The sequence below is a fragment of the Oncorhynchus gorbuscha genome, linkage group LG15 (assembly GCF_021184085.1).
Source record: "Oncorhynchus gorbuscha isolate QuinsamMale2020 ecotype Even-year linkage group LG15, OgorEven_v1.0, whole genome shotgun sequence".
NCBI lineage: Eukaryota > Metazoa > Chordata > Actinopteri > Salmoniformes > Salmonidae > Oncorhynchus > Oncorhynchus gorbuscha.
Genome location: NC_060187.1, coordinates 66624176 through 66640547, shown reverse-complemented (window position 1 = coordinate 66640547; position 16372 = coordinate 66624176). Strand labels below are relative to the sequence as shown.

The 16372-nt window shown below is 42.5% G+C and overlaps 2 protein-coding genes across 6 annotated transcripts in view; both read left to right on the top strand.

Annotated features, from left to right (window-relative positions):
• Positions 1-1941, top strand: part of LOC123997809 (rho guanine nucleotide exchange factor 2-like) — a 47016-nt gene extending 45075 nt beyond the window's left edge. For all 5 annotated transcript variants that reach the window (XM_046302380.1, XM_046302379.1, XM_046302381.1 and 2 more), the window contains 2 exons: positions 83-260; positions 1301-1941. In XM_046302380.1, the coding sequence (XP_046158336.1) occupies positions 83-260; positions 1301-1362 (240 nt within the window). In that variant the 3' untranslated portion in view covers positions 1363-1941. The remainder of the gene's footprint in view (positions 1-82; positions 261-1300) is intronic.
• A 1675-nt stretch (positions 1942-3616) lies between these two features.
• LOC123996855 (annexin A2-like) lies at positions 3617-11892 on the top strand. The gene is made up of 12 exons (XM_046300633.1): positions 3617-3779; positions 8529-8631; positions 8810-8904; positions 9055-9168; positions 9908-9998; positions 10092-10171; positions 10601-10660; positions 10772-10862; positions 10976-11071; positions 11221-11279; positions 11506-11616; positions 11719-11892. Exons 2-12 carry the CDS (start codon positions 8538-8540, stop codon positions 11779-11781), a joined length of 954 nt encoding a protein of 317 aa, XP_046156589.1. The 5' UTR covers positions 3617-3779; positions 8529-8537; the 3' UTR covers positions 11782-11892.
• The last annotated feature ends 4480 nt before the right edge of the window (positions 11893-16372 follow it).

The window sequence follows — 16372 nt, the reverse complement described above, 5'->3', positions numbered from 1 at the left end:
ATCACTAAGCCATTCAGGAAGTACTAGTGGTTGATATGTAGGTGAGCTCAAACAGGATATGATGACTTTTGTCCTTTACTAGGCTCCCTCTAAAAGGAGAGGAAGTGGTGACGGCGAGCCCAGCCCTGTCGCTCCATTGGCCTGTCAGGAACCAGTGGACCAATTGGACGGCGTACAGGAAGGCAGTGAGGAGGAAGAGGAGGAGTCAGAGGAAGAGGCGGATGTAGTGAAGGTTTCACCACGCTCTGACAGTCCAAGAGGTGAGTAAATGACCCACAGTGTGTATCTTTCCTGTATTGCGTGTAATTGGAATATCTAAGGGAAACCAGTAATGCAGGCACTAGGGATGGAGGTGTGAGCATGTGGGTCTGGGTAGATGAGATGTAGTCATTGTTTGTGTGCGCATCTGTTTGTGTACGTCTAAATTGTTGTTTATATGTATACGTTTGTATGTGGAGTAAAAAACAAAAATAGAAGGAATATCTAGGGCCACTAAAGTATTAGTCATTGGTAGGGTGTAATCTGTGAGATAGAGGTGGTTGACTTGATAACTTTGGGATTGGCCAAATCAATGGAATCCCCAGAAAAATCCCCATGGTGTCCATTTCTGACCTTTAACCATATCACACCTCGTTTAATTAGTCACACACACACACACTTTTTATGTTCTTTCAGCCCTGCCATATTTCTCACTCTCTACCTCTGCATGTTGAAGGTGTGTCGCCACGTCATATCTCTATCTATCTGTTTGGCACCGATTTCTCAGCTGTTTCTAGAGCAGACAGAGTTTTGTGCACCATGTCCTGCCCTCCCTCTATCTCTCTGCCCTCCCTTTATCTCTCTGCTCTCTCTTAATGGCTGCTTGTTGATAGTCAATAATAGCGCTCTGTCCTCTCCACTCTTTACTTTTCCACACTTTTCATACATTTTCATTCAACTTTGATCATACGCTGTATGGTAGGTTTAGAGGCGACATTTAGAGTATTGAAAGACAGCCCCTGTTTTTTATGCCCTTCTTACTCAATCAATGCACCTCTCCCCATTCTTTCTTTCTGTGTGCTTAAAGGGTGGATACCTCTGACCATATTTAACTCCCTCTGTCCACAGTCCTTATTGTATCAGTCAATGTCTAGTAACTCAGTCTAGTAAAACCGTGCTCCTCCAGTCGCATCTTGATTGGTGACCTCTATTTACATTACTGAGCAAGCTAGTCTTGTTTGGATCAACACGTTATTCAAACGCTATTAAACGTATTAATAACACATTTATTCATATGAATAACCTTCAGTGACCTCCTCAGATCTCCAGGATATCCCGGAGGAGAGCGAGTGCGGACCGGAAGCGCAGGAATCCAAAGGCTGATTCCGAGACTGTTCCGAGTTAACATTGACCTCAAACTGGACACGCAAACCAGAAAACAGGACTTGAGAGCTGGACCAACATATTGTCAACCTTCAACCAACCAGACCTGATAGAAATGATCTTCAGTGATTCCATCTATTCGTCTTTCTTTGGCATAGAAAGCCTACCCAGGAATTGTGTATTGTATCATGGTATATGTTAGTTCGGAGATGTTATATGTTTTTCTAATGTTATGTTAAAAGCTTCATCCTCGGGATTGAACCCCTTTTTCCAATCCCACTCTTCGTTTCTTCTTTCCCTTTTCAAAACAAGGATGACTAATAACAGAGAGGGATTGGGGGGTGAAGAGGAGTTGTTCGTAACAACAATGGAATTCTAATGGTGGACTGTTGATCTATAGGTGTCTGCTGATACCAGTAGGAACTATTCTGTACTGTAACTGCCTGTCATTGTTGTACATTTAGTGTCACCTCTCTACAGACCTGGTTTGTCTGTGGTGGTGGAGCTGACTGATTGAAACTGAACTTAGATCAGTAAAGGAGGGCGGGACAGGAAAAGGGGGAGGACAGGACAGAAAAGGGGGACATATATAATATATATATATATATATGTGTGTATATATGTGTATATATGTATGTATATATGTGTATATATGTATGTATATAACAAATATATATATATATGTGTGTGTGTATATATATATACATATATATATATATATATGTGTGTATATGTATGTGTATGTATATATATGTGTGTGTATATATATATATATATATATGTGTGTGTGTGTATATATATATATATATATATGTGTGTATATATATATATATACTTTATATAGTTGTTAAAAAAAATGTGGGTATTAATCAACTCTCACCCCACACCCCCATTCTTGAACACAAACACTTGAAAACACTTGTGCTTTTTATAAACCAAATTGTTTCTTTTTTCTAGGAAGACAACAGTAGTGAGCCACCATGGGGGGATGGGGTTTATACTGAATATTTTATAAAAATGGGGAGGAGGGAGGTTTGCAATGAACTGTTCTGACTTTTGGAGGATACACAGAAGGACCATACTGAACCAAAAAACAAAAACATTTATATTTGAATTAGGATAAAGAATTGCATCCTTAGAATAAGGATAGACTAATCTTGCTGACTGTACCTGGAATATGTTGACCTCATATCTCATCTACAGTTGTATGTTTCATACACAAACTACTAAAACTTGGTTTACACTGCACTCAATCGTGAGTTCAGATTTGCCAGTGGAATTGACTTTGATCGTCTCTAATGTATTTCACCCATATGGTTTTTAGGATGATAAACTGTTGCTACCAGCCAACTCCATCAGCAACACTGACACCAACCAAAACCTCCTTTAACAAAAAGTCAACCTTTTTAGAACCGTTTTTGAGCTCACCCCTTGACCATGAAACAACTATTATGTAGGAATGGAAATTATTTGACTGGATTCAAAAGGTGTTTCCTTGTTTGAAATACATTTTTTTTAAATGTGTTTTTTTCTTTATATGCTACATATATTCTATAGGAAGAATTTGTATAAATATTTGATCTGTTCTGAAAAAAGAAAATGACTTTTAACGTTAATGTTGTAATTTTATTGTCTTTTTATAATTTTTATTTTAGTTACAATTATTGTTAATTTTGTGTATTGTTTATAAATGTTTACAGAAATCTAGAGTGGCTTGGAAGTTGTTATTGGCGCGTGTGTGTTGGGAGGTGGTCGCCCTCTGACAGGTGTGTAACATTCTCTGTGTGTGTGTGACAGTGTGTCTGATATCCAACTTCCCACATGAAAGTACTGGATACACAAGTGATTTTATTATAGCTCCATCTATCTTACCATGTATTGGTTTACTCCAGGTTTCATCCATTTCCTATCAGATCGGTGAACTGAACTAACGGCCAGGTAGGCTTATTGCACTTGTGAAAAAAACACAGGAATTTCACATGTGAACACGTGAAGTGTTCCAAAAACACATGCTTTCATGTGATCACATATGATCTTATGTGAAGTTAATGTGATAACACATGACAACATGTGATAACATGAAACTACACATGTGAAAACGTGATCACATGTGAAGTGTTCCAAAAAACATTTGAAATGTAATGTGAAATCATGTGATTTACCACCTGTGAAATCATGTGGTTTTTCTGTAAGGGAGTCCATAGCCAGGAATTTCTTCAGCCAAGATAGCCTACCTGTCAATAGAGACACGCCCATGGTTATAAAATGAATGAGTGAGTGCTTCAAGTGCACCATAGTCATATCCTACCTGTCCCGCTGCAGCCACACCAGGTTGTCTTGGAAATAGACTAAAACATCAAACATCAAGTAATTTCAGAGACCTCTCCTGTCAAGCGGATACGAAACGGTACTATCAGGTGCGTTTCATTTCATTATGCTGTATAATGACATAGATTGTTGGAGACAATATTTTTAACAATGTATAATCATTGATTTATGAAGTTCATAATTGTATGTTTTATTTTTGTAAACGATATGGTGATAAGCGACAAAAAAAACGTTTGGTTTCCCTGCGTTTTTAAAAATACGTTTGGTTTCCCCGCGTTTTTTCACATGTTGCAATTTCTAGATTGGTGGGCTAGACAGTTTGTTGTAGGCAACATCACCAGAGACGAGATTAATTTAGAGTCTGTAGAGTCAGGTCGGAGGACTATTTGCTTGCTCTGACCAGATGTTGGAGTTTTGTGATATGCAATGCAAGCAGAAATGACACAACGCTGAAATATAATTTGTACGGAAGAGTATTAGGGCCAAAGTGATGAAAACAAAAAGCAAGGGGTGGCGTTATTTGGATTATATATATTTTTGCAGGCTAGTACTTTTAAAAAACTAGCTAAATATTTATAGAATAAAGTGGCACAGTTTCGTGAATAAAGTGTCAATATTTCTAGAATAAAGTGGTAATATTTCGAGAAGTGCGGAGGGTTGGGTGTGTGTGCAAGTAGGTGTGTGTGTGGGCGGTTAAAAGTAGGGGCAAAACAAACAAAGGCCATCAATTTAATGATATAATACACTCGTTCAAACAGGCGCCACTGTGCACTCACGTTTATCAATCTAATGATCTAATATCTCGCACGAATGCGAGCCTAGGGGGACGCCTGGCAAAATTCTGCATAATGGGTACTATTAACTACTTTATCCATGATGCTTTACTGATAGTAGTATTTCCGCTTTATGGCAACTATACTTCTAACGGTAGGCTAGGATAACACACTCAATAAAACGAATTATCTTGGGATCCTGGGTAATATGCGTGTGTATGTGTCCAATGTCAAACTGCTCTCAAAATTCGCTACAACAACGCTATTCTCAGCACACTATAAACCTATAGCGGTCCATTAGATTGAGTACCTTAATTTACCTGTAGGCTAATCTTACATTACAGTGGCCAAGTTAAAGTAAATGATAGGCCTATCCAACCGCTGGGGGAGGAATGAACAATGAAGCGTGGGTTTTACGCAAATATCTGTGGGAGCAGGCAAATCAAGGACATCTCATGCACGCGCAAACCAGCTAATCTGAGGCGCTGTTTGAATATATTCATGGGTGATTCACCCTTTCTAGAAATAATCATTGGTCTAAATATAGGCATATTAGATACATTAGGATAGGCTATAAAGAAATAATCACTGATCTGACATTACTTGATTGGTAGGCTAGCATAATATCTCCTTTCACTATCCATCTATCGGTGATGTTTTCAAGGATGGGAGGAATGAAGGATGCGTATCCCAAAACAGGGACATCTCCGTTAAAAACTTTGTCTCAGCTATACGGCTAATTCAGGCTACCACTTGTTAACTTTATAGAGGCTAGAGGCTAGAGGCTAGACCTGACTGTTAGATTATATTAAATGGAACGTAAAATTACTGTCGCAGACGGCGCTTTACCCAAACCTATGCCCCGTTGCTATGCAAGGTCCATGACAGGGATTTGGCCTACTTATAATACTACAATGTGCTAAAAGATAAAGGATTTCCTTGATACTAACGCCAATTCTAAAGTATAGTTTCACCAGGTCATCTAATTGCAGGCAAATCAATGGTGGCACGCATAGCAGCAGGGAGTAAGAGAGTCATGCAGTTAACCAAACACCTACTTTAATCTTGAAATAGGGCTCCGGGCAGCCGAGCGGAAATGGAGGAAAACTCGCCTCCCTGCGGACCTGGCATCCTTTCACTCCCTCCTCTCTACATTTTCCTCCTCTGTCTCTGCTGCTAAAGCCACTTTCTACCACGCTAAATTCCAAGCATCTGCCTCTAACCCTAGGAAGCTCTTTGCCACCTCCTCCTCCCTCCTGAATCCTCCGCCCCCTCCCCCCCCCTCCTCCCTCTCTGCAGATGACTTCGTCAACCATTTTGAAAAGAAGGTCGACGACATCCGATCCTCGTTTGCTAAGTCAAACGACACCGCTGGTTCTGCTCACACTGCCCTACCCTGTGCTCTGACCTCTTTCTCCCCTCTCTCTCCAGATGAAATCTCGCGTCTTGTGACGGCCGGCCGCCCAACAACCTGCCCGCTCGACCCTATCCCCTCCTCTCTTCTCCAGACCATTTCCGGAGACCTTCTCCCTTACCTCACCTCGCTCATCAACTCATCCCTGACCGCTGGCTACGTCCCTTCCGTCTTCAAGAGAGCGAGAGTTGCACCCCTTCTGAAAAAACCTACACTCGATCCCTCCGATGTCAACAATTACAGACCAGTATCCCTTCTTTCTTTTCTCTCCAAAACTCTTGAACGTGCCGTCCTTGGCCAGCTCTCCCGCTATCTCTCTCTGAATGACCTTCTTGATCCAAATCAGTCAGGTTTCAAGACTAGTCATTCAACTGAGACTGCTCTCCTCTGTATCACGGAGGCGCTCCGCACCGCTAAAGCTAACTCTCTCTCCTCTGCTCTCATCCTTCTAGATCTATCGGCTGCCTTCGATACTGTGAACCATCAGATCCTCCTCTCCACCCTCTCCGAGTTGGGCATCTCCGGCGCGGCCCACGCTTGGATTGCGTCCTACCTGACAGGTCGCTCCTACCAGGTGGCGTGGCGAGAATCTGTCTCCTCACCACGCGCTCTCACCACTGGTGTCCCCAGGGCTCTGTTCTTGGCCCTCTCCTATTCTCGCTATACACCAAGTCACTTGGCTCTGTCATAACCTCACATGGTCTCTCTTATCATTGCTATGCAGACGACACACAATTAATCTTCTCCTTTCCCCCTTCTGATGACCAGGTGGCGAATCGCATCTCTGCATGTCTGGCAGACATATCAGTGTGGATGACGGATCACCACCTCAAGCTGAACCTCGGCAAGACGGAGCTGCTCTTCCTCCCGGGGAAGGACTGCCCGTTCCATGATCTCGCCATCACGGTTGACAACTCCATTGTGTCCTCCTCCCAGAGCGCCAAGAACCTTGGCGTGATCCTGGACAACACCCTGTCGTTCTCAACCAACATCAAGGCGGTGGCCCGTTCCTGTAGGTTCATGCTCTACAACATCCGCAGAGTACGACCCTGCCTCACACAGGAAGCGGCGCAGGTCCTAATCCAGGCACTTGTCATCTCCCGTCTGGATTACTGCAACTCGCTGTTGGCTGGGCTCCCTGCCTGTGCCATTAAACCCCTTCAACTCATCCAGAACGCCGCAGCCCGTCTGGTGTTCAACCTTCCCAAGTTCTCTCACGTCACCCCGCTCCTCCGTTCTCTCCACTGGCTTCCAGTTGAAGCTCGCATCCGCTACAAGACCATGGTGCTTGCCTACGGAGCTGTGAGGGGAACGGCACCTCAGTACCTCCAGGCTCTGATCAGGCCCTACACCCAAACAAGGGCACTGCGTTCATCCACCTCTGGCCTGCTCGCCTCCCTACCACTGAGGAAGTACAGCTCCCGCTCAGCCCAGTCAAAACTGTTCGCTGCCCTGGCCCCCAATGGTGGAACAAACTCCCTCACGACGCCAGGACAGCGGAGTCAATCACCACCTTCCGGAGACACCTGAAACCCCACCTCTTTAAGGAATACCTAGGATAGGATAAGTAATCCCTCTCACCCCCCTAAGTTTTAGATGCACTATTGTTAAGTGACTGTCCCACTGGATGTCATAAGGTGAATGCACCAATTTGTAAGTCGCTCTGGATAAGAGCGTCTGCTAAATGACTTAAATGTAAATGTAAATGTAAATATAACTGCGACTTTATTCTCACAATCTTGACTTTATTCTCAAAATTACATTTCGATTTTATTCTCAACAGGTTGCCACTTTATTCTCAAAATATTGTCACTTTATTTTCGAAATATTGCCATTTTATTCTCGAAATATTCCCACTTTTAAAAACTACTATAGTAAAAAAAATATAGATATATATATAAGTATCACCACTTCCCTTCACTTACCCCTAATACTCTTCCGTACATTTGCGACACTAGAGGGCAATGAAGTTAAAGTATTTTGGATGGACTTCACCGACCATTGTGGCCCTGTTCAAAAACGTTCTATTCCCTCCCTTCTTTCCTTTGTTAATCACTGACTTGTTTGTGAATTGATACACGAAGACAATGTTTCTATTGCATAAAATATCTAATGTCTGTCGTTTGGGTACCTGATTTATCAATGGTAAATGTATCAATGCAGAGTTGGACAACTGAACTGCGGGACAGTGGATGCGTATTGATACGTGAATTGAAATTATGGCATCATGGTATTTGGGAATTATCTTGAATAAATCCTTGCTAACAACCAATCAGCATCTAGGATTCAAACAGTCCGTTTTTTAATATATAATATTGCATTGAATATTTGAAATATTTGTATACATATTAAATGTCAAATAAACCCAAAACGAATTATGCCTAATCTCCATCACAGTTATACTCTGTCACTCCCATCATGGAAGCTCTGCAGAAGTCTATGCAAAAAAACACTCCCAAAGCAAGTGTAAGTGAACCTGTTCTCCATAGTCTGAAGAGACTTTCTCCTCATCTCCTCTCCTTCTTCTGGACTAAACTAAAAGGATGGAATGGCTAAACGCAACATGACGGAACCTAGACAGTAAATGTCAGTGATAGAGGTTTACTGTAGTGACTCTGTGACACCACCCCTCTCTCCCCTGTCTTGTCCAGTCTCATGCGATGTGGTGGGGTACACTGGGCACTGTGCGACCCTTCCCCAACTTCAACTCAGAGAAGGACGCCCGCCACATTCAAACTGCCCTGGAGAGCAAAGGTACTATTCAAGGATTGAATGTCCGCTAATGAAGTAAATCACTACCATAGCTCATTGAAAACAATTGGTTGCCTGTGAATTTCATCAATCTGATGGTGTGAATGTTTGAAGTAGTTAATATTATACATACATATTGGATGAGGTATTCAAAATATGTGTGTGTGTTACCGTGTATTAGACAGTGATGTGAACACTTTGGTGAGAATCCTGACCAATCGAAACAATGTTCAGAGACAAAGCATCGCAGAGTCCTACCGTAACCTCACACAGAAGGTAACTCCGTGGATCTGTCAGCCTACCACTTTGTGGATCTGTCAGCCTACTTATTGACTACTTTTACATCTATAAGGGGACTGTGGGAAGGGATGTGATATATGGCATAGGAACCCAGCCCAACAGTCTCTATCTACCCATACTCTGTAGGAGTTATGTCCTGCCCTGAGGAAAGCTCTGTCAGGGGGGCTGGAGCAACTCATGCTGGGGCTGATGATGACCCCCTCTCAGTTTGACGCCCATCGCCTCAGACAGACCATAGAGGTGAGAGCAGATCACCTGTTATTTCAATGATCATTGTAATAAGCATGTAATACATGTTATTTGTATTTTTAGGTGTATAATTACTGTATGTACTGTAATGTGGTTTGAGTGTGTGTGTGTGTGTGTGTGTGTGTGTGTGTGTGTGTGTGTGTGTGTGTGTGTGTGTGTGTGTGAATGAATCAGTGTTGTAGTACTCGAGCACAGGACTCGGACTTGACTCAGACTCAAGTCACGATTTTCATGATTCGCAACGCGACGTGGACTCGACCAGTGGTGACTTTGTTGTCAGAAAATGTCTCTCTTTTTCATAATGTAACAACAGCAAACATTAGATAGCTTTATTATCTATTTAGCCTTACAAATGACCCACACTGTAATGAGGGGCGGCAGGGTAGCCTAGTGGTTAGAGTGTTCGACTAGTAACTGGAAGGTTGCAAGTTCAAACCCCCGAGCTGACAAGGTACAAATCTGTCGTTTTGCCCCTGAACAGGCAGGTAACCCACTGTTCCTAGGCCGTCATTGAAAATAAGAATTTCTTCTTAACTGACTTGCCTAGGTAAAGGAAAAAAATATATATACAAATAAAATAAAAATGATATTTAACTTTAAAAATGGTTTGACAACTACATTTAGCACACCAAGGAACTCGTGACTCAAGTATTTGGGATTCCACTTGGACTCACTATTTAGTGACTTGGTCTGGAACAAATCACTTTAAATGTGTAATTTTTTGTTACAGGGTATTGGTACAGATGAAGAGAGTCTATTGGCTGTGTTGTGTACCAAATCACCACAGCAGCTTAAAGATGCCACTATTGCCTACAAACAGGGTGAGAATTACTGTCTGTGGGTAACACATACACTATTGCAATACACACACACACAGTGTGCCCTACTGTAGTCTTACACTGCTTTGTTTACAGAGTTTGGACGTTACTTGGAGAATGATCTTATCAGTGAGACTAGTAAAGACTTCACTAAGCTGGTACTGGCCATACTCAAGGTACTGCCACTCTTCTTTTAGCAGATTCTCATTCTGTTCTTAGACTTGATGTCTCAATATTGAAAACTACGTAGAGTTCACTAAGAAAAAAAGGTGCTATCTAGAACCTAAATGGGTTCTTCGGCTGTCCCCATTGGAGAACCGTTTGAAGAACCCTTTTTGGTTCCATGTAGAACACTTTCGGTTCCAGGTAGAACCCTTTCCTCAGAGGGTTTTACATGGAACCAAAAGGGTTCTCCTTTAGGGACAGCTGAAGAACCCCTTTGGAACCCTTTTTCTAAGAGTGAATGCAATATACGCATAGTAAGTTAGTGCCTTGTCAAGTTTTCACCCCCTTGCACAGAGTAAGCTGTATAGATCAGTCAGAGAAAAATAATGTCCTAATTTTAAACTAAGTAAACGCTGCCATTTGTGCTTTAATACCAACAGAAGGAGGAGCTGAATTCAAAGGAGATGGTTGATTATCAGCTCATTGACCAGGATGTTAAGGTGAGTGTTCTTCCTCAAAGCCCAAAATTACCTCCAGAAAGATCCTTCAATTAGGCAGTACTCTTGATATCCTTTGTGCATGTGTGTGTGTGTGTGTGTTTGTGTGTGTAGGCTCTAAATGATGCTGTGAATGGTAAGAAAAAGGACCCAGCCCCCTGGATTCAGGTGTTAACCACGAGAGACTCAAACCATCTCAACAGAGGTAACAAACCAATTTCTCTTTCATCCGTTCGCTGTCTCTCCTCCTAGCCCTGGTATGGCTGTAGCCTCCATTACCCCCCTTCTCCTCTCTCTTTCCCTCTCTCTATCTCTCAGTGCTATCCAGGTTGGAGGATCTGAGAGGGGAGACTGTGGATAAAACAGTACAGAGTCACTTCTCTGGGGACCTGAGGCTTGGCTTCCGCACTCTGGGTATGACATAGTTTGTCTCGCACAAAGCAATTGAACAAGGCTATCAACTTTTTCAAATGCTCATATGTGTGTTTGTGTGTTTGTGTGTATGTGTGTGACAGTATGACAAACATTAATTAACAGTATGTATTGATTCTTTCCATCTGTAGTTGGCTCCATCCCAAGTATTCCTTTGTTCCTGGCCCAGCGTCTACACAGCAACATTAAGGTGAGTTTCATGTCATATGATGGTCTACTCCACATTCTGTTACAGTGTCTCTACTCCAGACTCACACTGGCTACATGACTATTCTTGTTATGCTGTGAGGTGTAGTGGGCATTGCGATCTCGTAAGACTATCGATTTCTGTGCCTTTGTGACAGGTCTTGAGGAAGAGTCTTTTGTAAGCCAGATTCATTCCAAATGTGTATTTCTATTGTGTATGTGTCCTGCAGAAAGGCAGTTTAGTGCAGGGGATTCTTATCAGCCACAGTGAAGAGGACCTCCTCTGTGTGAGAATCGAGTATCGCAGACTGACCAACACTTCACTCTACTCTACATTGCAGGTGAAGACATATGCACGCGCACCAATACATTGAATAGTCATTCTGAAAGGTTTGTTGTTTGTAACTCTGTCATAACTACGCCCCTCTCTCTCACACCCACAGAAAGAATACAAAGGAGAGATGCAGCAGGCTCTCCTAGCCTTGTGTCGATCTGAAGACCTGTAAAGGAAGAATACCTTTTAACCTACACTCAGTACATATTATTTCCGTTGTTGTAACCTAAGAACTGGTATTATGTCGCTCCATTAAACAATTTACACGTCTTTGATATTTCAGCATATTTTGCCATAATTCTACCATGTCTATATCACCCATAGTGCTAACCATTATGATTGGGTAATTTGCCTTATAGCAACCGAATTTCAAACTTCTCACACCTTTGTTTCTACTTCTATGAATATCATCCAGTTTGTGTGAGAGTTGGTGGGGAACAGGGTCCAGGCACTTCAAATTCGAAGTGTCTCTCTCCCTCTGTTCGTCCTAATCCCAGGTCAATGTCAGCCAGGAAGTATTAATATCCCTCAAGCATCTCATAGCTAGCATCTCAGACTCCCCTCCCCACCATTACCCACCCTCCCACCATGACCAAGGTTTGGCTGTGCCTATGAATTGTCAATCAGTAAAAATAGAAGCACTTTCATCCTATGGCAGTGTTTCCTCTACCATTATATAGACAAGGCACCTTGTCCCCAAATTATGTTGTTGCCACTCCGACGCTCCACAATAGTTGGTACCTGATTCAATCTGTGTTAATCAAATGTGATGTTGGCAGCCTTGGATGTTTGTGTGAGTCGAGACAAAGAGTTTGGATCCTATGATGAGACGCATCAAAAACCACATATAACTGTTCCTTAATAATGCAACTTTGAACTTGTACAAAGTTCAAAACGATAAATAATAAAAGTTCGTTTTAAACATAAACGGTTTGACTGCTGACTGGACCATGAAAATAAACACGGGTTTGTTTCACTTGATGGGTCCCAGGCAAATTCTAAGAGCTTAGTTGGGGTCATGTCATTAAAACGTTGCTTAACCACTGGCTAATTTCTTGCATGTGTGTTCCATGTCCAGCTATTGAAAAGTGACACCCTGACACTGAATGACTGGCTGTCAGGATTACAGCTTTGTCAACCAACAGTAAATTGTCTCCCCCCTCCACATTGAATGAGCTCACCTTTGAGACCATGTACATTCTATATCAGGGACTGTCCTTCTACATTTACATTTAGGTCATTTAGCAGACGCTCTTATCCAGAGCGACTTACAAATTGGTGCATTCACCTTATGACATCCAGTGGGACAGTCACTTAACAATAGTGCATCTAAAACTTAGGGGGGGTGGGGTGAGAGGGATTACTTAACCTATCCTAGGTATTCCTTAAAGAGGTGGGGTTTCAGGTTTCAGGTGTCTCCGGAAGGTGGTGATTGACTCCGCTGTCCTGGCGTCGTGAGGGAGTTTGTTCCACATTTGATTCTTGTCCACTTTTTGGTCTCACCTTCCTCCACATGTCTTTTATCTCCATTTCTCAGACTGATTTACAACTTACAATGACTGTGGTTTCTAAACTGTAAAACATTTATTAGTAGTAATTCATATTTGGGGGTGGCCTCTAAGAGGGGATGTTTCATGTCCATAGCAATAACAGTGTGTGTGTTTGTGTAAGAGACATAGTTAAGAGTGGGTGTGCATGTGTGTGTCAGAGAGAAAGTGTGTGTGAGTGTTTGAGAGATTCTGACAGACACACGGAGTTGAATAATAGGTTTATAAGGCCTTGGTCAGTGGAGGAGCCTTAAAATAGGTTAGAGGAGCGGCATCGGAGGTGGGAGTCTCCAACCTTTCCACCAAATATAAAACCACCCACCCTATGATAGTCTGAGTTTGGCCTCTCTCTTTTCACCCCTTTCTCTGTCCGTCCATCTCTCTCCCCATCTCCTTCTGGGCTCCAACTCATCCTCCTTGAGCTTTTCTCCAGAAAGACATCCACGTTTATTTATTCGCCTCGTGAGCCTAACCAAACACAGGCAATATGGAGGCCATCAAGAAGATGCTGATGCTGAAGATGAGATTGACAAAAAGGCAGCTGAGGATAAGAGCAAGCAGGTGGGGACACCTAGCCCAGCTTAGCCTAGTATTCTCAGTATAATTCTAGTTAGTAAGTAATTAGGTGATTGTAACTCATACACAGTCGATTAACTTTGCTAACACAATTAGGCCATCAATCGCTAAGATCCTTACCATAGCTTGGTTAGGGGAGGTCAACTGAAGGTTAATCTTGAGGCCTTACAATAGAGCTCAAATTCAAAATGAGTGTCAACACTGAATTTAATAAGAGTATTTAAAAGCAAATCATTACATTGAGAAGGCAAGCAACCTATGCTCACACAAAGTGTTAGTAACAATAAATAACACAAATTATAATAATTATTCAACAAGCTAATATATGTTATGGCATATACCATTTTTATTAACTATGTGTATGTTTTTTAAACTCAATGATACAAATATTTAGGAAGTTCAAGGCGGAGTTGTTTGGAGAATGCAAACAAATGATCTTGGTATCTCTACAGAAATGTAGAAAAAAATATCAAAATGACAAATCCAAATTTGACACCCTTTATAAAAGCTTAAACTTAATTGACAGATAGTCACAGGAAAAGACAAAGAGAGACATTATATCCGGGTCCTAAAGTGATTATCGGGTTCCAGAGAGCTCTATAATCTATATTAAGACCGTGCGTGTGGGTATTCATCTTGACAGTGATAGCTGTCCTCCTGTCCCCAAGTTGGAATCCAACATTAGGGTTAGGAACAACGACAAGGACAGACAATAGTGTTACACAGCAGTCCAGGTACGAAAGCTGAGAGCCTGGGGATATTAATACCCACAATGCATTGACACTGTAACCCCTCAACACATTCATTCGGCTACTCATACTTGTGGATGTTCGGGATCAATTGCTCATCAAAAGCGACCAATCAGTATACATAACATTCCAAAAGAGTCTTGTTCACTAAGTAATGAACTGAAGCCCGAAATATGTGCTACATAACATGATTGTTTGCTCTAATCTCCCAATAACTTCAATGAATGGTTTTGTACTATGGAAATATGTTTTCGGAAACATTATGATGTTGACCTCTCCTTCTCACATCTTGCTACTGTATGTGTGGTTCTTTCCACTCTATAGCCTAGTCTTCACACATCTTGGCTTGTCTTACTCTGTGTTTCTTCCCTTTAACCATCTGCTCATACTGTATCTCTCCCTCGCTCTATTGTCCTCTCCTCACTGTCTCTCCATCTCCTCTCTTTCTGCCTGTTTGTCTCTCTCTTTCCCACTCTCCTCTGTCCGTTGTTCTTTCCCTCCGTCAGCATGACGATGCATTGATCCAGATGCAGAAGAAGCTGAAGGGGACTGAGGATGAGCTGGACAAATATTCTGAGGCCTTGAAGGATGCCCAGGGGAAGCTGGAGGTTGCAGACAAGAAAGCTGCAGATGTAAGTTCTATTGGCACACCAAACAAACTTCCCTCTCACACCCACAGATACAAACAAGGCCTCTCTTCCCATCATCTCAGTTTCCACACATACAGGTCAACCTGTCAGGCCCACACCCTTTCTCTACCTTATTTTGATCCCTCTCTTCCTATCTGTCTCATGATAATGATGAAATGGTTTTGTCAGGGCAGCACTCCCCTGATATAGGACGTCCACCTGGCACACAAATAATTTGCCTTCTTATGGCAAAGCCCTGAGAAGGCTCTCCTATGCCAAAATACCATGGGGTTTAAAATAGGAGAGGTCAGAATGGTGGGGGCAGGGGGGGGGGGGCAAAGGCCATGTCTAGGGCGTGTTCGTCATAGGGTGTGTTCGTAAATTCACTCTGGCTATCTACTCTGATTTCAGAGCACTCTTGTTTGAGTGTGCCAGAATGCAAAATAACTGATGAATTTACGAACGCTCAACACCCATTGAATATGGTCGGTGTCAGTAAACATTGGCAAAAAAGCTTAAGATTTTTTTTGCCAGCAGCACAGTTACAGTCACCAACGCTCTGGATAACATGAAAACAGCCAAACCAGCTCTGCTAGAGCAAGTAAAATGGTCAGAGTGAGGTGTTCTCTCATTTATGTCTTGAAGTAGCTAGCAAGCTAGCTAACTTTAGCTAGTTAGCTTGGGTGCTTGAATGACGTTGTGAGGTCAGAACGCTCAGATCAACCTCGACTCTTCGGCCAGAGACACTCCGAGAGCGAAAAGCTCTGAATTTACAAACGGACAATCTGACAAAGCTCTGAATTTATGAATGCCCAGAGCACACTCTGAGTGCTCTTTGGCACTCCAGAGTGAATTTGCAAATGCACCCATAGAGACAATGCTGTTAAACCCCCCTGCTGGTTCATACCATGTGGTAGATAGGCCCTGAAGAAGAAAAGTAGTAAGAGACCTTGAGAGGAACCAGAATCCCCAGTGAGGATAAAGATAACACATCATCTATGCCCTGGCTCGTGTGGCATCTCAGACAATCTAATGGCATAATGTCATGACTTGTGGTCTCAGTTGCCAGGACAGAATATCCCTTCAGTCTTTAGTTAGTCTCGAGGGACAGAGACACAACAAGACATTAGTGAGGCAGGAGACATCCACAGTCATGTACTACAGGGGCCATGACAAACCCTGGCGTGTGGCGTTCTGTAACCACACAACACAAAGCAAAATGGCCATCCTGGGTCAGCCATAAAATATATACTGCTTCCCCT